General features: G+C 33.8%; 1 protein-coding gene across 10 annotated transcripts in view; it reads left to right on the top strand.

Annotated features, from left to right (window-relative positions):
- The window catches only part of ATF2 (activating transcription factor 2), an 87,758-nt gene that overhangs the window by 41,516 nt on the left and 24,703 nt on the right, over positions 1 to 21,539 (top strand). For 7 of the 10 annotated variants that reach the window (XR_007478572.1, XM_033423614.2, XM_004267335.3 and 4 more), the window contains 6 exons: positions 2,940 to 3,036; positions 6,108 to 6,226; positions 6,366 to 6,494; positions 9,633 to 9,811; positions 11,348 to 11,462; positions 13,756 to 13,842. Coding sequence is in view for 9 of the 10 variants with exons in the window: in XM_033423614.2 (XP_033279505.2) it covers positions 2,940 to 3,036; positions 6,108 to 6,226; positions 6,366 to 6,494; positions 9,633 to 9,811; positions 11,348 to 11,462; positions 13,756 to 13,842 (726 nt within the window). In the remaining variant the exon portion in view is untranslated. Of the gene's footprint in view, positions 1 to 2,939; positions 3,037 to 3,968; positions 4,067 to 6,107; positions 6,227 to 6,365; positions 6,495 to 9,632; positions 9,812 to 11,347; positions 11,463 to 13,755; positions 13,843 to 21,539 lie in introns of all 10 variants that reach the window. The other 3 variants (XM_049712782.1, XM_033423615.2, XM_033423613.2) reach the window with 3 other exon arrangements.

Raw genomic sequence — 21,539 nt, 5'->3', positions numbered from 1 at the left:
TCCTCTTACTATTCATATGATCCTAAATGTTTTTTAGGATCCTTTTAGCTGTTTCTTTTCACTTAGAATCAATCTCGGTGCCGTTTTCACATGTTTTGTATAAAGCATAATGTTATTTATTCTATATGTAGTTGCTGTTTGATTTGGATATTTGTGTTCAAACCAGAATCTAAGCAGAGGATACTGTTAGGATAAAAAATTCTTAGCACATAACTATCTGTTAATTATGCTGACTGCTGTTTTAAAATCTAAGACCTCTACCAAAACGCATTCATTTGCAAATGTTTAATGATTGCCCTCAATGGAGAAAGCCACGTTGTTAGGTTCTTTGGAACATAAAGTGAACCTTGCTTTAAGATACCTGTAAGACATTCAAGCAAAAAAAAAAAAAAAAAAAAGATACTTGTAAGACATTCAGAACTGTAAAGTAAAAAGCAATGAAGTAACACAAGTAAACGCTATAGCTATGTTCATTCTCCAAGAGCTTTGTTATTCGGTCTATCAAAGGATGACTATTTCTTATTTCTCCAATTTGTTTTTTTTTTAATAAATTTGTTTTTTTATTTTTGGCTGTGTTGGGTCTTCATTGCTGCGTGTGGGCTTCTCCTGATGCAGAGCACGGCCTCTAGGCACTTGGGCTTCAGTAGTTGTGGCTCGCGGACTGAGTAGTTGTGGCTCGCGGGCTCTAGAGCGCAGGCTCAGTGGTTGTGACGCACGGGTTTAGTTGCTCCGCAGCATGTGGGAATCTTCCTGGACCAGGGCTCAAATCTGTGTCCCCTGCATTGGCAGGTGGATTCTTAACCACTGCGCCACCAGGGAAGCCCTTATTTCTCCAATTTGGAAAGGATTCTTACAATGATGAAGCAATAGGAAAATAGCACTTGAGTGGGGAGGAGCTGGATTATGATCCCATTGCCTATAGTTGGTACTCAATAAATGTTTGAAGAGTAAATGAATAAGTCAAGGGGTAGAGGTACTGTTTGCATCTGGACACTCACCTACAATGGGAATACAAGCAGGTTTTGAAGAGGGGTCATATAATAATAATTTTCCACTGGTGTACAGTAACTTAAAGACTTAATGGTAAGCATACTTACATGAGAGCACTATACAGCCAAATTAAATTAAAGGCTTAATTCATCTTAAGGAGCAGTCTGTGGTTTGGTGGGTTTTTTGTTTTTCCTTTAGACTGAGCTTGAAGATTCAATTCTTTAATTGTAAGGAGTTCTTTCTTTCAATTGGCATTTATTGACTACTTACTATATGCTAAATTTGGGAGAGCTCAAATAGTAGGAGCTCAGCCTACTTAAAAGGAAATACAAAAATATCAGTATCATATTGATAGGTGCTATAACCAGGCACTGTGCAGAGCAAGATGGGGTATATATGAGAGGGATTAACTTTTACAGTGGGCTTGTGGGCTGGCCTAAGTATGATATAGGTCATACTTTTAATATTTAGAATAAAAAACATAATGGAAAGAAATATTTCATTCTTTTACGTAGTTTTAAGGTTACCCTAAAGCTATTATCATTTGTTGCATGAAAGGATGTAGTGAGTTGGATAGTGGGGTGGTGAGACCAAAGAGAAAGAATCCATTTTTGGTGGTTCAGAGGAACCAAGTTCAAATATATATAATTTTAACATCCCATTTGTAAGGATATAGACTAGAGAGTGAGTTTAGATCTCTTAATTTGGCATTTTATAATTATTGCTCTGAAATAACAAAAAGTAAGTGCTCTCTATTTTCAGTTATAAATGTTACTAAAGATAAGGAAGCATCTTCATAAAGATTGATGTCCAGACACAGTCAGGAGGTATTTAAACAATGCATTTATTATATTGTAATCATAAATGTCACCTTTGGCAGGCAGGATGTATCCACGCTAAGTGTAGTTTTAAAAATAAATTTGCTTCTTTTTTTATATAAGAATGCGATAATAAAATGAAAAATCACTTTATTCTAAGTTAAAATTTTAATTTAATTTTATTTTACTTTTAAAAAATTATTTATTTATTTACTTTTGGCTGCGTTGGGTCTTCCTTGCTGCGTGCAGGCTTTCTCTAGTTGTGGCCAGCAGGGGCTACTCTTCATTGCGGTGCACGGGCTTCTCATTGCAGAGCATGAGCTCTAGGCGCATGGGCTTCAGTAGTTGCAGCGCGTGGGCTCGGTAGTTGCAGTGCGCGGGCTTCAGTAGTTGTGGCTCTTGGGCTCTAGAGCGCAGGCTCAGTAGTTGTGGCGCACGGGCTTAGGCTTAGTTGCTCTGCGGCATGTGGGATCTTCCCGGACCAGGGCTAGAACCCGTTTCCCCTGCATTGGCAGGCGGAATCTTAACCACTGTGCCACCAGGGAAGTCCTTAATTTTATTTTAAAGTAATTAATTGCTTTATTATTGTACTGGCCACTATTTCTTTGCTGGATTATAATCGAGGCATTCTTTTTTTTATGTGATAACATAAAGAACCTGATTCACCTCTTAATTTGTCCAGGAGCAATATTTTTATAAGAAAGTTTTCGTTTTAAAAGTGGTAAGTAACCTGAAATCTAAGTAAAATACAGTGCTTTCTTCAAAAGTCATTATACCATGGAGTATATATTTCTACTATGATATGGCAAAAATTAATAGTGGTCTATTTTTAGTGTCCAAATGAAATTTATATAAAGTTTCTTTGCCTCAGGTTTTGTTTTTAAATGCTCTAAAATGAGTTATGTGACCTAGTATTATATCAGAATTGCTTGTTCTTGGGTAATGTGTTTCTCTATGATTGTTTGAGATCTAGTATGTTTATCTATACTAACAGTAGGTTCTTTATAGTTAACAAACTGCTATTTCTTTTTTAATGGTGGTTTTACATGTTGTGGAAATGAATTTCCTTATCATTTAACTTATTTGATCAAATTGAAAATCTTAACTATATTTTAAAACTTTTTGCCACAGCGTTTTACCAACGAGGATCATTTGGCTGTCCATAAACATAAACATGAGATGACACTGAAATTTGGTCCAGCACGTAATGACAGTGTCATTGTGGCTGGTTAGTATATGCTTTTATTAATAGCTTATATACATATTTCACCTGGAATGTGCACAATTTTTGTGTATTCTCTGTAAATAATATAGTCTGGTGATATTCCAATGACTTCATTTACAATAAATGTTGGCAACATGTATTTTACCCATTACATTTTTATGTTTCCTTCTGACCATTCATTTCACTCTTTTTGTGTGGTTTTCAAATGTAGATTTTAATGTCATTTTTTGTGGAAGTTAATTAGAAACCTGGGAACATTCATACCATTTCCAAAATTTACATTTAACTGATAGTTGAACTAATGTGATGTTTAGTCAATGTTTCTTTTAGCTGTTTACACCTGCTTTACAATGCTATGCGAAGCTAAATGATGATCAAGCTCTTCCTGTTGGAGAAAGAGCAATTAGCAGACTTGTTCATTAGGATTTTGTTTGTTTCTTTTTGGACTAAACATCTGTGTTAGTAAAATACTCTCAATAAAGGGGGCTAAAATTCAGTCAGTGCTTTTATTTTTGTATGTTGCTCCTATGAACATGCAGTATCACCTAAGCAGATGATTATCTTACAGTATGCAAAAAGAGAAACCCAATTCATGCATTGGTTTATTGTCCTTCCATGCTATATCAGCTACCCCTTTTTTGGTATTTAAATATATATATGTACATATCTCTGTATATGTACACACACATAACATTTAATTTCATTGCATTTTGTATATTTTATAAGTAGTGTGGTAAGAAAACAGTTTTATATAAAATTTAATATACTTATATACATTTCAGTCCTTCTTGTGTCATAACCACAGATTCACATAAATATTCAAATTAACTTAATTTTTTTCTCTTGTAAAGCTTAGGTTATACTATTTGTAAGTCTAGAATTATATACCTGTATACTGAATATTATTAATACTTTTAAATTATTACCCAACATAGAGATCAAATTGTCATATGCAATGGTTTGGAGAGATAATGAGGAAAAAAGACGGTTCTTGTCATTCGGTATCAAGATTTTTGCATTGAAAAAACTGGAGGTAAAAATGTTGATAATTTACCAAAAAACAATTTGTTTAGGAAAAATGTAGGGTAGCATTCAACATATCTTCATTTCTGTAAGTAGAAGGAAGTAGACAAGAGTGAGGTATGCATTTCTTTAAAACACTATACATCAGATACTAGGAGAGAGAACCAAAAACACATACAAAATAACAACAGCCTGAAGTTTCACTCTCCTAGGCACGAAGGCCTTTGCTTCTCTAGAATTTCTTGCCTTAGAGCCATATCTCTCTCTGTAACATTTAACTCAAAAATATTTTGAGATTGGTTTCTAGAACTTACTTTCCTATCTGTTTACATTTAATGCAATAGAAAAGTAGAACACACTCAAACATAGCACTTGACCATTTTTTTACTAATATATATTGAGATGAGTAGTTTAGCATTACTGTATAAATATAGTGCATGATGTGTATGGTATATATTTGATGATCAATAGCCATAAGCCATGTGCATGTTTAAACAATTGTGCCTGTGTTGACTTTTCTCTTTTCAAGCCTGATCATTATAGTAATCACTGATAAAAGTGATTTTTCCATACGTATTTTATTTTTAAGACTTCTCTCCCTTTAATACAAAATAGCCTTCTCTTGGGCTTAGATAGACAAACCCTTTGGGCATGAACAGAAGAGTCAAATTTATGTTCAGTTTACTAATTCAGTCATGATGGACCTAGGTTGATACAAGTATGCTGGGCCCTTACTATAATACCATTTTGAAGTCTTTTTTGGGGTAGAGGTTATATATGTTGCAGACTAACTATTAGGTAAAATGAAGACAAAATAAAAGTCCTTCGGTAATTTTGATAATACTAATAGTGTCTGAGGTAGGCCTACATTATATCTAATGTGTATGACAAGTAGGTCATTTTAGTGTTAAATATATTTATATGTAGTAAACATATTAATACTCTGGGAATATGTTGAGGTGAGGGTGAAGATAAAACAGTAAGTAATGCCCACTCTGGGGACCCAGTAGTTAACAGAAATATGTGAATTTTAATTTCACAGAAGGTTTTATGAGTATTTTATCTTAAACCAGGAGTCATCCTTATACTTTTATTTAGTTAAAGCTTGATCCCTGATATATCCTATAAAATTGATGCCCTAAAATATATAAAATGTGAATAGAATTTGAATGTGCTACCAACTCTAATCAATCTGAGTAAATAGCCTTGAAAATAATAAGACTAAACAGGCAAAATTCATAAATTTGCTCTTTCAATTCAACGTGGACCTTAAGTGGCACTTGTTCTGTAACTAATACATGCTCACATGTACATTCAGTACATGTTTTAATGCACCTAGTGTGAGTACATATTCAAATGTAGTTAAAATGTTTCAAGTTTCCAGAAAGCAGAGTTTGACTAATTCTCTCCTGCCTAGGAATTAAGCTAGAACGTTAGACATATAACTCTTACATAGCCCCTCATACCAAGCTTGAAAAATGCTTTAAAATAGAAAATTAGCTTTAAAAAGGAGGGTTTTGTTTTAGTTTTCGTTTGCGGGGGGCTCTTGTTTTAACCTTTTTCTTCTAGTATTTTGATCTACCTGCTAAAGACTATTTTATCTTAAGCTTGCTTTCATAATAGATTATGAACACTAGTGGAAGGGCAAAGTTAAAGCAAATATACATGCTGTTGTCCTAGTTTTCCCCAAATTGCATGTATTTTATGCATTTGTAAGTTTTAATAGTGTAAATTTTTTTAAAATTTTGTGTTAGATAACGACAGTAGTTGATCTCTGAGTAGCGGGTGTTTATGTCACTCAGAGAGAACGTGTGGACTAAGGAACAAGAAGTACTTCTTTTCATACTTTTATGGTTCATAAAGTTGGAGGAAATACCTTAAACTGCAACAAAGACTTAACCAGATTTTGTTTGCTTTAAAGGAAGAGGTCTTTCCAAAGAGAATTAACAGCTGACTGAACCAGTCCTGCTAATTTGTTAATTTACTAGCTATATTTTAGGGTCCTGTATGATAGTTAAATCTATGTGTTTACTTCTTGACATTTATTTCAGATCAGACCCCAACACCAACAAGGTTCTTGAAAAACTGTGAAGAAGTGGGTTTGTTTAATGAGTTGGCAAGTCCATTTGAGAATGAATTCAAGAAAGCCTCAGAAGACGACATTAAAAAAGTATGTTGTTAACCATGAAATTAAAACAGTGCTTCTGACAGAACAGTAATCATAGTTTTCACTCCCTGCTCTCTTATTTTAGATATACTGATTGGCTATTTTTAAACTCCTAACACTTTCTTTAACGTTTGTGTTTTAGATGCCTCTAGATTTATCTCCTCTTGCAACACCCATCGTAAGAAGCAAAATTGAGGAGCCCTCTGTTGTAGAAACAACTCACCAGGATAGTCCTTTACCTCACCCAGAGTCTACTACCAGTGATGAGAAGGTTAGAAATTTGTATTTATGGTAGAAACACAAACTAAGTGGAAAAAAAATCAGCTAAGTCTAATATTTGATCTACATAAAATGTTAATGTAATAAATTATACATAAATCAGTGTCAGGTTGTAATAGTCTTATTATATGTGAAAGCCTGTGAATACTCAGAAATTTCAGGGAAAGAAGACTGTACCTTTATAGATAATTCGTTTTTTGTTACACACAGAAAAATTATTGGGGAGAATAGAAGAGCCATGGCAGAGGAGCTAGAAGTAAGGCAGAAAAAGTAACTATTTACCTAGGAATAAATGCTTTGACCTTAGGTGTTTTTTTCATTTCCTTGTTATAAAGGTACATTCTCGTTATAAAAAGTTTAAGAATATAGAAAAATACAAGAAAGAAAAAAAAAACTACCTTTTAGCCCATAATTGACTGATAAGAATTACTAGTATTTTGAAACATTTTTCCTAGATATATGCATGCATTTATACATAAAAATATACATATATAAGTGAATAGTTATAGGATACAAAGAGGAATCTTGGTTTACTTTTTATTTTTTTGGCTGCTTTGGGTCTTCCTTGCTGCGTGCGGGCTTTCTCTAGTTGTGGTGAGCGGAGGCTACTCTTCATTGCAGTGCACAGGCTTCTCATTGCACAGGCTCTAGGCGCGCATGCTTCAGTAGTTACAGTGCGTGGGCTCAGTAGTTGTGGTGCGCGGGCTTCAATAGTTGTGGCTCTCAGACTCTAGAGCGCAGGCTCAGTAGTTGTGCACGGGCTTAGATGCTCCGCAGCATGAGGGATCTTCCCGGATCAGGGATTGAACCTGTGTCCCCTGCATTGGCAGGTGGATTCCTAACCACTGTGCCACCAGGGAAGTCCCAGTTTACTTTTTTATATCATGCTTTAGACATTCAGCATTAATGTACATTTTCCCATGGCATTAGAAAATTTTCCAAAGTCATAATTTTTAATGTTTGCACTTTATCATTACCTTAATGTATTTACTTATCTTGTTCTTGTTGGACATAAAGGTTGTTTCCACATTATCACAATTATAAGAAACGCTGTTAAATCTTTGATATAAATATCTTTTTCCTAGAAAGTATTTCAGTCCCTTCACACTCAGCAGTTTTTTCCTGTTGATTGCTGCTTTAGCCTCTTTTAGGGGTATTTCTTCTTCCTGCATTCCTCAGTCATTAGTTCCCCCTGGGCATGGCATAGTCATTCCAAGTTGTAAAAAGCAAGTTCTGGGCCCCCTTCTCTTTTCTTTCTCAATTTTTTTCTTAAGTGCTCTCATCCAGACTCATAACTTTAAAAACCATCTTCGTGGTTTTCAAATTTATATCAACCCGGATATTTCCCAGATTTCCATATTCATATCCAGCTCCATCTTGACATTTCCTTTTCTGTGTCTAATGGACATCTTAAACATAGTATGTCTAAATTAGAGCCCTTGATTTTTTTCCCCACAGTTTTCCCTGTCTCGGTAAAACAGGGAAAACTTCTTTCCATCCATCTAGTTGCTCAGGCCAAGAATAAAGAATACTTAATTCCCTCTTTTCCTTCACACTGAAACCAGTAACAAATCTTACTAGACCTACTTCCTGAATATATCCTTAATTTATCTCTTTTATCTTCAGTGTCACCACTTTAGTCCAATCCATCATCATCTTTTACTTGGATTGTTAACGATTACCTTCTAATAATTGTTAACAATTATTATTTGTTAAAATACAAATAGTATTAAAATAATAATTTTAATATAATTAATATATTAATAATGTTAATATAATTTTTAACAATTACCTGGACTTTCTACTTCCATCTCCAACCTATTTTCCATAGGCTATTTTATTTTTAATACATTATGTCACTTCCCTGCTTAAAACCCTTCAATGGTTTGCCATTGCATTTAAGGTAACACACTCCTTCTATAAGTCCTCATTGATCTGGACTTACCTACCCATCCAGCCTCACCTCATGCCATTCTCTGGGATGTTCATCAGGTATTCTAAGCTTTTTCCTACCTCAAAGACATTGCTCTTGGTATTGCTTCCTTTTCCCTAGAATGCTCTCCTCCTTATCTTTTCAGTACCTGTTCAAATGCTGTTTTGCAAAGAAGCTCACCTTACCTCACTATGCTATCAAAGGAGCCAACTCCAACCTTCCCTCAGTTGATCTTTCATGATTTCTTATGTTTTGCTGTTAGTCTGTAACACATTACAGTCTGAAATTTTCTTGTTTGTTTTACTTGTTTATTGTCTCTCTTCCCACTAGGCCTTGAGGGTGTGTTGTAAATTCTCAAACTTGTCAAATAAATGAAGTCCCAGTACTACTAGTTTATCTTTCTTCCTGTATAGCTTAATAAGATTTTGATAATAAATGGCAGTATAAAGGCCAATTCAAAGAACATAGTAGACCCAATTTTTACAGTAACTAGTTACAGAGTCCTGGATAATCTCTGTTTTCTAATCTGTAAAACTGGGGAAAAGACCATCTATGAGGTTCTGTGTTTTCCTTTACTTTGGAAAGATGTTACTCCAATAGTTATTTATTTTTACATTCAAGGTATCAATATTACTTGGCCTTTTGATACTGAGAAATTATTGATAATGTAGAGATAGTTACCTGAAATTAGCAAATATTTGTATTAAAAAATTTTTAACATTTTTGGGCCCTTACTATAGTACCATTTTATAAGTATTCTATTATTGAATTTGTATCAACTATAAAACAGTCTCCTGGACCTATTTCTTCTTTATACAGTATAATGATGGAGTAGGACTAGGCAATCCCTTCTGGATTTTAAGTTCTATGCTTCCATGAGAATGGAGTTGTATTTCTGTTTTTTAACTTAAATTCTCATGGAGTTATATAGCCAAGTTGCCCAGCCTAACTTATTTCTAGATTGATGGTAAAATAAATTGTACTGAAAAAACCACTCAAGATGTTTTTAAATTAAAATATGAACATTGCATCTGAAACTTTACAGTGGCTTCTACAATTTTCTTTTAATTAACTTTAAATATTAATATACTTTGGGGTATATTAAGTATTATGTTTGTGGTTGTTTTTAAAAATGTGTTATATTCTGTTGACTTGCATTTTTAAATTACATTCTTTCTCTATCTCATTATTAAATAGGAAGTACCATTGACACAAACTGCACAGCCCACATCAGCTATCGTTCGTCCAGCATCATTACAGGTTCCCAATGTGCTGCTTACAAGTTCTGACTCAAGTGTAATTATTCAGCAGGCAGTACCTTCACCAACCTCAAGTACTGTAATCACACAGGCACCGTCCTCCAACAGGCCAATCGTGTAAGTGATTTGGGCCAATCATTGAATTATATGAATTGTTAAGTTTTTCTTGTTATGATTTGTCCTAAGATATTTAATTATTCTAATTGTGGCCTTTGTGTGTGTGTGTGTGTGTGTGTGTTAATAGTATTTTGCATGCTTTGATTTTCGGAAAAAATGCTTGGGTAGTCTTTTTAATAAATATAAATAGTATCTAATAAATTAGAAAATAAATATCTAAAACTTAATTTGAAAAACAAATCAACATAGAATGTGATTTTAAGATGGTCTCTTATTTTCATGCTATTTCACACAAAACACATAAGATTATTTTTATCACCAGGTAACATTTCTTTCAGTTCTTACAGGTAGTTGATAAGAATTTTTCTCAACTAACATGTTGGAGATTGTCCTAAGTAAATTCATAACTTTTTCCATTTTTTTCCTCTTTTTCTCTACACTGCTTACGTACATTGTGCATTTAAGATGCAATTAAAAACAATTAAATTTTACGATGTGCTTTGCAGTGATTGGAAGATTTTTGTTTTGTTATTAATTACTTGAGTGGTGTATATATACCATGAATAATTTTCTGTGGGTATTTTATTCATGTTATGAGAAAGATGGTATCAAGTTTCCATCTGTCACATAGGCATTTTCTTGGGCTGGAGCTGCAGTTCTTTTTTCTTTTTTTTTCCAGTTTTATTGAGATATACAGTGGACCCTTGAACAATACCAGTTTGAACTGCGTGAGTCCAGTTACACACAGATATTTTTCAACAAATACATACTACCACACTACACAATCCACAGTTGGTTGAATCTGCAGATACAGAGGCTGACCATAAGCTACACTGGGATTTTCGACTCTGCATAGTGTCAGTGCATCTAACCCTCTTGTTCAAGGGTTAACTGCAATTGACATACAGCACTGTATATATTTAAGGTGTATAGCATAATGATCTGACTTACATACATCATGAAATGATTACCACAGTAAGTTTAGTGAACATCCATCATCTTGTATAGATATAAAATAAGAGAAAAAAATATTTTTTCCTTGTGATGAGAACTCTTAGGATCTACTCTGGTAACAGCTTTCATATGTAACATACAACAGTGTTAACTATATTAATCATGTTGTACATTACATCCCTAGTACTTATTTATCTTATAACTGTAAGTTTGTACCTTTTGACCACCTTTGTTACTGTACAAAGATATAACATTATTAATGACTGTATTCCTCACACTGAATTTCATCCCTGTGACTTCTTTATTTTGTAACTGGAAGTTTGTACCTCTTAATTTCTCTCATCTCTCCAACACCCTTCCCTCTGGAAACCACCTGTCTGTTCTCCGTTTCTGTTTTGTTATGTTTGTTCATCTGTTTTGTTTTTTAGATTCCACATATAAGTGAAATCATACAGTGTTTACCTTTCTCTGGAAAATTTACTTTTAAATGATATAATAATAGGAGTAAAAATACTCTTGTATTTTTAGAGATTATTGATAGGGATTTCTTTTCTCTAATTGCCCTTCTTTTGTTTTCCTTAGTCCTGTACCAGGCCCATTTCCTCTTCTGTTACATCTTCCTAATGGACAAACCATGCCTGTTGCTATTCCTGCATCAATTACAAGTTCGAATGTGCATGTTCCAGCTGCAGTCCCAGTAAGTTTGAAATTTAGACCATTAAAATTTTTTCTTTATAGTAAAACCGATCTTTGTAATCAGAAAATACAGCCCAAGGGGGGGCTGCTTGATTAGTTTATGAAACTGAATTCAACAAAATACTTAGTGGTGAGCAATATTTACTCACTGATATTTATTGTGATAGCATTTACCTTTCAAGGCAAACATAATTGGATAGAAAACATTTTTCCATCCTAAAAATCTTGTTTTCCTTTTATTTTTAGTATTAAGAACTTTATTCCATATTCAACCCATTTCAATTTGCTAGATTTGTAGAATTCAAATATTAACATAGATTTCTATTCTTTAAGAAGACATTTATACTGGAACACTTATCAGGTAACTCCATGTTATTTTGATTACTATAGAAATTGTTTATAAAAGCACTCTCTGTGAAATATTATGGTCAGGTTGGGTTTACAAAATTCCTTTGCTGTCCCAAGCGTGTGAAAATCTAAATGGTCTAGTAGAATGGGCAATAGATAGTCCCCACTTTCCTAAAGAGAAGATGCATAAGAAAAGTTTTTTGAGGGCATGTTAAATATATAAATTTTGAAAGACATAGACAGTAGTTAAATATCTACTTACAATATTTAATAACATAGTGAATATTTAGAAGCACATTCTTTGGAATAATATGTTAGAAATAATCCTTTTTTCCTGTTCTCACATTTCATAAGTTTATTCAGACTCTTCAAATGTGTCTTCAACATTCAAGTTTTCATCATTAGAACCACTTTTTAAGAAATCTCACACAATTTTCCAAAACACATTGTTTTCATCCTCACCCAAGTAGTTTCAGTATAACACTTTTGTGTTAATCTATTAACACAATCTATTAACACAATCTATTAACACTTGTGTTTAATCTATTATTGTAATCCTGGGAATCTTACACCAAGTCCTAATATTCATTCATGTAATAAAAAGACAGTTTCTTCTTTTACCTTGTAGATAGTTGTTTCTGATCAGTACAATATAATCACTTATTGTATAGCTTTTAAAAATTAGTTTTAAAAGCCTCCTTACAGTAACATCTAACACTTTGGTGAGATTATATCCTCAGAAATAATACTAAAATTAATGTTAAATATTTACTTTTTTTATTAACTAGTTCTTCCAGAGTGACCTTTCTAAGTATCCAAAATTAACATTGATTGAAATAATTTCAAGATAATATGTTGTCTTCAAACAGAACTTTGTTGTTCAGAATGAGATATTTTATAAGGACTCGAATATAAGGTGATTACTTCCTCTTTTCTCAGGATATTTTCAAGGGGGAAACATCCTTGTCCTGTATCTGGGATTGTATGGTTATCCCGTTAAATGTAACTGTGATGAGAGAAACTGAAATGAAAAAGAGGTATACTTTAGGTACATAATAATTAATCATTCAGTGTTGATAATTAGGTTTTTTAAAAAAGGCAAAAACCAGAAAAATCTGTTACATATTATTATTATTAGAGGAATTATTAGAGGTAATCAGGTTCTTCTTTGTCATGCTTTATATTAATATATCAAAGAACTTTCATTGTATATTTTAGAAATTTTATATGTATATATTTTAGAAAAGCAAAGTTCATTGTTGAAATTACTTTCTATGCCTAGTTATACAAGTTTTAACATTCTTTCCTTTCACATTCAAAATGGAAGGGTGACAGATCTGTGAGAAATCCATCACTTTAAATATTATTTTCTATAAGAAGAAATCATTTAAAAAAAGGAATTATGAAAATTGAAGATTAGGGAAGTGAGTGTCTCAGAACAACTGACAACTTTTTTTCTTTTTTTTTTTTGCGGTACGCGGGCATCTCACTGTTGTGGCCTCTCCCGTTGCGGAGCACAGGCTCCGGACGTGCAGGCTCAGCGGCCATGGCTCACGGGCCCAACCGCTCCACGGCATGTGGGATCTTCCCGGACCGGGGCGTGAACCCGTGTCCCCTGCATCGGCAGGCGGACTCTCAACCACTGCACCACCAGGGAAGCCCCAATTGACAACTTTTGAAGGATAAATCAGGATTAAGATCAATAAGGGTTCAGACAGAGATACAGTTTTCTAATTCTGAAGTCTCAAATAATTATACCAATTATATTTATATTAATAATATTAATATACATTTTCTATTAATGTATAATATATTGTCATGTAAATGTTAATGCATTATATTGATTATAATATGTAAATTATTATAGCAGCCATTGTGCAAATAAAAGTACAAATCTCATTTTGAATATATTCTCTAGCAATTATTTTTCAATATCTTCTGCATAGCTTGTTCGACCAGTCACCATGGTGCCTAGTGTTCCGGGAATTCCAGGTCCTTCTTCTCCTCAACCAGTACAGTCAGAAGCAAAAATGGTAAGCAAGATTTTATTTGTTCTATACATTTCTTGAGCCTGTTTCAAATTAGTTTTTTCCATTAAAGCCCACTTCAAATGCACAATTTAGATCAAATTTTATAAAATCGTGGACTGTATTACATTACAGAAGAACCAGAAAATTTGGAAAAGGAAAGCTTTCATTAGCATAGTGACAAGCTACTGATACTTTAAAGCAAATGAATGGATTGGGAGTAAAGTTCTAGTTCTTGTCATTGGTTTGTCTGATTTTTGGTGTGGCTTTTTAGATAAATCCTCCCCCTGCTGGAGGCTAGAGATATTGCAGCTGAAACTAGAAGTAGTCATCTGAAGGCAGTGCTGATATAATGAGTGGTTGTATACAGTCATACAAATGAGTAGAACAGAATTAACTAGAATTCTGAAATAGTATATGAGTTAGTAAACACTACACATAATATATAAACGAAAACCATATTTTTGAGTTATGTTTCAGACACTAAGAAATTGGTGGTAAGGGATGAACTATAGAGTAGGAATCAAGAGACGTATTTTCATTTTAATCCTGATTCTGCTATTCAGTACCCCTAATCAACCCACTTTAACTTTTCTGAGACTCATTTTCCTCATCTGTGAAATAAAGGGGTTAAACTTTGATTTCTGGGGTCTCTCTTAGCCCCAAATCCTACTAACTTGCTAATTTTCTTGGTAGAAGATCTGAAGCTGCTGCTGTGGGATGGGGAGTGTGGGGGGTTGGTTTTATTCAAATAAGTGTAATTCTCCCTTCTATAGTCTAACACACTTTAAAGCTAATTCTTCTTAACTACAACCAATGAATCGATAGATAATTTTTAGACACCTATTATTTGTTTCAGTTCTATGCTAGGCACTATACTAATAATATAAATCTGTACACATGAAAGCCATTATGTATCAATATTATCGCAAGGCTTTAAATTTTTTACTGCTATTCTCCATTAGTGCAAATAATCAATCTGAAATTGGCATGGGATAACTTTTTTTTTTTAACAGCAAAACTTATATACCATCTGAATGAATAATAGTTGGTTGAAGAGTATTAAAATTAGCTGGTTATTGATTGTGGTGAGGGAACTTGAAAACCCAGGAGGGGAATTTTTCACATAACAGCATGTTTAGGTCAAAGGCATGGAAATAATAACTAAGATGAATCTTTTCCACTTCATAGCAGAAGAGCTTCACTGGGAATGTGTTTTACACTTCCTACTTTAAACATAACTGTTATAATGAAAAGTTCAATTAGTGAAACTGAGTAGAGTAGAAATAGAAGTTAAAGAGATCCTGTTGTTGTACACTGTATCTAAAAATATTTTTACATATTCAGTGGACTTTTTTTTCCCACAAATTAATTCCAGTGGAAAAAATCAGATTTAAAGAAATACTTTTGGCTATAAGAGATTAGGCCATATTTGTAGAAACTAGTAAACTTCCCTGAATAACTTTTTCTTTTAATCACTAAGAAATTTAATAAGAATAAAAGTGTTTTGTATGCTTGTATATTAAAAAAAATACCAAAGCTATATTTCATAAATTTATATATGAAAAACAGTTACTGGTTGAAAGCCCCAAAATAGCATGGGGAGTCACAGATTGCCCTACTTAAATTTAACAGTCCAATTAAATTTCTTATTAGAATATTGTTAACATATAAAATAGCCATATTTAGGTGATTGCCTATTTTAACTGGGATAGTAAATAAGATTGTCCTGTTTTTAATTTAAAAAGACTCAGAAATTAGTCCATTTCCTTTTTTTTTTAAGCTTTTTGTTATGGAAGAATTCAAACACATACAAAATAAATAGGTTTCTATAATGAACCCCCATGTACCCATCATCCAGCTTCAATTATTAGCAATATAACTGCCATTCTTGTTTTATCTGTACCTCAGACCACTCCCTACCCTCACTCAATTTTTTTTTTTTTTTTTTTTTTTTTTGCTGTACGCGGGCCTCTCACTGTTGTGGCCTCTCCCGTTGCGGAGCGCAGGCTCTGGACGCGCAGGCTCAGCGGCCATGGCTCACGGGCCTAGTCGCTCCGCGGCATGTGGGATCTTCCCAGACCGGGGCACGAACCCGTGTCCCCTGCATCGGCAGGCGGACTCTCAACCACTGCGCCACCAGGGAAGCCCATAAGGCTTTCTTAATGTAAAATTTACATAGATTGAAATGGACCGATTTTATCTGTACAGTTTAAATGCATTCATGTAACTCACACCCTTATTATGGTATAGAACATTAACATCTACCCATCAAGTTTCTTTATTTCCCTTCCCAATCAGTCCACCTCCCCCAACTGTTCTTGTATTTGTCACCAGCAATGTAAATGGAATCAATATATACTCTTGTGTTCAGCTAAGCATATGTCTATGTGATTTATCCATGTTGTTGCGTGTATCAAAGTTTGTTTCTTTTTATTGCTGAGTAGTTTTCCATTGTGTGAGTATACCACAATTTCTTTATCCATTCTCCTGTTGGTGGACACTTGAATGGTTTTTAGTATTTAGCTGTTGTGAATAAAGCTCGTATGCACATTCTTGTATAACTCTCTTTGTAGATGTATATTTTCATTAAGTTTATCTACCTAAGAGTGGAATTGCTGAGTTAGAGAGTAGGTATACATATAACTTTATAAGAAATTGCCAGACCTTTTGCCAAAGGTTTACATTCCTACCAGCAGTGTATGGGAATTCCAGTTGTTCCCACATTTTTGCGGACATTTGGTTTTATCTATTGTTTTCATTGTAGACATTCTAGGAGATTGTGGCAGCATCTCTTGGTTTCAATTTACATTTCCAATCAGCCAGACATTATTTGTGATATTTTTTGCTCATTCTTTAAATTTGGTTACTTGTCTTTTACTATTGTGTTATAGGAATTCTTTATATATATTCTAGATACAAATTTGTATATAGATATGTATATATATATATCACGAATATTTTCTCAGTCTGTAGCTTGCCTTTATTTTTCTTAATGGTATACTGTATTACCGTTGATTGCTACTTTTATCTTTAATATTTTCTTTGTCTACTTAATTGGGTTTAATTTGCTTATCTTTTTTTAGCTTCTTAAAGTAGAAGCTTAGATTATTGATTTAAATCTTTTTACCTTTCTCATATAGGCATTTAACGCTATAACTTTGCGCACAAATTTTGATATGCTGTACTTTTATTATTTATTTTCTAATTTCCCTTGTGATTTCTTCCTTGAACTGTGGGTTATTTAAAAGTGTAGTATATAATTTCCAAATATTTCAGGGCTTTTTATCTGTTTCTTATTGATTTCTATATTAATTAAATTACATTGTGGTTTGGTAATGTACCACCTTTAGTATATTTGATTGTCCAGTGAATCAGTTTGATTGAAGAATTTTCAGTGCTTGAATTTCATTATCATCATTATCAAGTATACTTATATATTGGTATAAGTACAAAACAAATCTACCAACCTTTGGGAATAACCCGGAAATAGTTTGGGTTTTGTAGTTTAATTCATGTTCATTTATTTTGCATCAGCCTCATTTAACAGTTATTTCTAATGATTGCTGTTTATTTAACAAACATTTCTTGGGTACTAAGAAATTCAGCAGACGTGATCTTAAGTTTTGAGATTTTTCTTGCAAATGTTTCCAATGATCATCAAGAGAGTAAAAAAAAAGTCTTCTTATCTTTTTAATATGCCATTATTGATTTTTTTTTCCCAACAGGTATGGCAGTTAGGATTATATTGTATCAATGAGGTGTTTGGCTCTTGTTTTCAGTTTTTTGATACCCTTGATGGTGACTTTTGTGCACAAAAACCATTATTGAGAGTCTCCTTTTTAAAAATAAAGTTACAAATTCAAAAACTTATTTCTTCCCTAAGTTCTCAAGGCCAATTTATAAATCGAGTTGTACAGCGATCACTTTTAAAGGGCTTAAAATAAAATTAAACATACTAAACTTCATTTTAAACTTAATATATCCTGTTTTCTCTATAGGTACCTCATTGTCTAACAAACTTCCCCAAGTACTTCAATAACTTAAATAATTAAATTATAGATACAATGAGGGTTTGGTTCTCTTCAATATTCCTGTATTATTAAGAGGCTTAGTAAGATTATCTTAGTTCTTCCAACTAAAATCACAGGACTAAATCAATCTCAAACATTTAAAACTAAAATCCAAGGGCAGTCTCTTACTCTATGTGGCAAGTTATTTTAGATACATTTGTAACATAACATACAAAATAGTTACAGATTGTTTCTAAATTTAGATTAAAATGTCAGTGTCATTGATTACTTAATTAAACATCAAAGGGCTAAAAAAAAGATTTACTAAATAAATAATTGTATAATTCTAACTGGAGAAAGTTGAGACTAGGTTCATATCCCATTGCACAGAGGTTTCTTAATGATCAGATAAACGATCATGGGACTTAATTCTTTCTCTATCAGTGATAGAATTCCAGTTCCATGCTCTCCAAATGAATGGTTCCCAGCTCACATCCCCTAGATTCACATTACACATTAAATAATTTTTCTGACTGTTTACCAGTCTGTAGCACCCCAGCAAAACTTATAATTTCTTCTTTCACTGCTTCAAGTGGATTTTGCTTTGTTGTTTTCAACTCTTTGAAAATATTTTAAATATCCTCCCTGCTTGATTCTGCATTTCTGTTAAGGATTTGTTTGACTTTTGTGGTCACAGTCTGTTAACGACATGCTAAATAGTGCAGCAATGGTGATTGTGCTAAAATGTGGTTAAAAAATAATGTTTGAGAAATGGCAGCATTGGAACACATAAGAATGAGTAGCGCACTACAGCTGAAGAGAAACTTATTTGTATCCTAAGATAGCCAAGGATGCTTTTGTGGTGCCCTGATTTTCAGATGCCCAGTGCTCACAGGAAGATTTATATGCATTGTGTTTGTGTCTACTATAAATATTTAAATAAGATCCTTCTTTTTTGCTAAAGAAATTTCTTCAGGACAAGTTGTGTTTGTTATGTTTTGTTTTTTAAAAACGTTAAGTCTTTGGAAAAGTAAGCACATAGTTTTTAAAAATATATATATATGGTGGTCCACAAATACAAGATTACCTAGTATTTTTTAATACTCTAGGAAAATTCCTATTATCTACTATTTTCACAAAATTTCACTGGATCTCACCAGATTTAGGTTTAGGGGTTTTGTTGGTCATTAAGCACATTAAACCACAGATATTTGCTATCTGTGTTACTCTTCTAATAAAACAAATTTCCTATGTAATATTTGTAATCAAAAAGTAACTTCTGGGGCTTCCCTGGTGGCACAGTAGTTCAGAGTCTGCCTGCCGGTGCAGGGGATACGAGTTCGTGCCCCAGTCCGGGAAGATCCCACATGCCGTGGAACGGCTGGGCCCGTGAGCCATGGCCGCTGAGCCTGTGCGTCCGGAGCCTGCGCTCTGCAGCGGGAGAGGCCACACGGTGAGAAGCCCGCGTACTGCAAAAAAAAAAAAAAAAAGTAACTTCTAAATAAGAAAATGTTAACCATCCAGGAGTTTTGTTTAAGAAGATTTAGTAAAGTATTTGAGTAGTATTCCCCAGAATCATTCCTTTAAGACTTGTGTGACAAACTGAGAGAGATCTTTGCACACAGTGGGTAGCCAGTAGGGTTTCTGCAGGGGGTTTCTACTGAGAGCTGACAGAGGGCATCTTGGCAAATGTTCAGAAACCTACATTAACTTAGTTGGGCCCTGCATGGAACCTCATGTTCAGCAGAATTCTTCTGACCTGCCTCTGCACGCCAAGCTAATCAGCAAACACCTAACGAGCCCACTCCAAAGAAACAGACTCTCTCCCAACGTACTTCATTTTCATATGTTCTCTGGGGGTGGGGAGACAAGATTTCACGAGGACTGATGATGCTGCAAAGACTACAATAATGATAATTAACTTGCTGAATTTAGAAGATTATGCTGTTAATTAGTTGCAAAATAAAGATAAGTAATAGAGCAGCAGATGGTAGGATAACACCCCAGAGAAGGAGGGTTATTACTCTGATGAGCTTTTGTGGCACATATGAAATATGGATCTGACTTTTTCATACATTGTTTCTAGAGAACATTGTGTTTTTTCTTTTTTCTTTTTTTTTTTTTTTTTTATGGTACGCGGGCCTCTCACTGCTGCGGCCTCTCCCGTTGCGGAGCACAGGCTCCGGACGCGCAGGCTCAGCAGCCATGGCTCACGGGCCCAGCCGCTCCGCGGCATGTGGGATCCTCCCAGACCAGGGCACGAACCCGTGTCCCCTGCATCGAGAGGCGGACTCTCAACCACTGTGCCACCAGGAAAGCCCTGTGTTTTTTCTTTGAACTATGATAGAGTAGTTTCTTCCTACCAAGTTCTGACAGATGTGATAAAATTTGTTTTCAGGGGTACAACATATAACATAGAATTTGAATAACAAATTATTTTTAGCAGATTACCTCTTAAGATGAGTGTCAGATTGGTCAGCACAACAGACTATTTACTCTTTAATTGACACAATCTCTAAGAAAAAAGTTTTCAACATAGTAGTTGAATTTTACAGCACTAAAATTTTAACTCTAAACATTAAAGCACTAAGTCTGCTTAAAAATGTAGTAATAAAGATTTTAGTTTTCTTTCACTGTATACCTTTCGTTTAAAATTAAAATTATGCCTAGCTTTTATTGTACATGTTAGAGAATATAGACTTGTTAAATCTTACTTACTTTCTCTGAGTATTCAATCTTTATTTACTTAACTAGATTTCTCTATTGACAGAAATTTTGATCTTAGTAATGGACTGACCAATGTCTGATACTCTTCTTAATGGTTATTAAAATATACTTAGAATACTTAATATTAGACAAAAGCTCTAGTTTGGAAAAACTTTTATTTAAAATATGTTTGTTCAGTGAAGTAAGAGTCAACAGACAGAATTTCTGGTCCTAGCTCTGTTTCTTTTATAACTCCCTCTGTGCTTCTGGGAAGTAACTTCACTCTTTGGGCCTTAGTTTCTTTATCTGTAAGACGGTAATTGGACTAATTGATTAGCTCCAAATTTCTACTGTAAAATAAATACTACATTTATATGTTTTCATTAATTTGGGGGAGGACCAAATAGTTGCCCTTCTTTAAAATATCTCTAACATATATGTGGGTGGATTGTAGATATCCTTATTGTAAAATGTATATGAATAATGACAACTTCCTTCACCTAACCCACTGTAATTTCTTTTAGTGTATGTGTTTTTGTTGCTGTTTAAAAAAAAAATCTGCAGTTCAGAGCAGTGTTAATTAACCCTTGAAAATCTTTTTCTTACATTTTGTACCCAGTGGCACACTTTTCCAAGTTAGACCCATCGTAATCAATGTAACAGCATGGAGTAAACATTAGAGCTTCCTCCCTGGATGAGTACTGTATACCCTAGGGCAGTCAAGAGAGGATAATGAATGCTGCTTTTAAGTGCTCTATAAGGTAGTAACTTGCCCTACTAAAGATTATTCAAGAGAGTGATGTTTATGTACTTCAGACTCCCCTATGTGCAGTTACTGTATTTCATTAATTCTAAGAGTTAAGCTCTTCACTATAAAACTTTAAATGCTCTTCTTTGTTTTCTACCTAAGGACTTAAAAATGTTTTACCAACACATAATTTACCAAGCTTCACATCTCAACCAATATGTATATTTATGTACATT

This window comes from Orcinus orca, chromosome 7 (genome assembly GCF_937001465.1).
Source record: "Orcinus orca chromosome 7, mOrcOrc1.1, whole genome shotgun sequence".
Classification (NCBI taxonomy): Eukaryota; Metazoa; Chordata; class Mammalia; order Artiodactyla; family Delphinidae; genus Orcinus; species Orcinus orca.
Note: the sequence above shows the minus strand (reverse complement) of the source record. Positions and strands in the feature narration are given on the sequence as shown.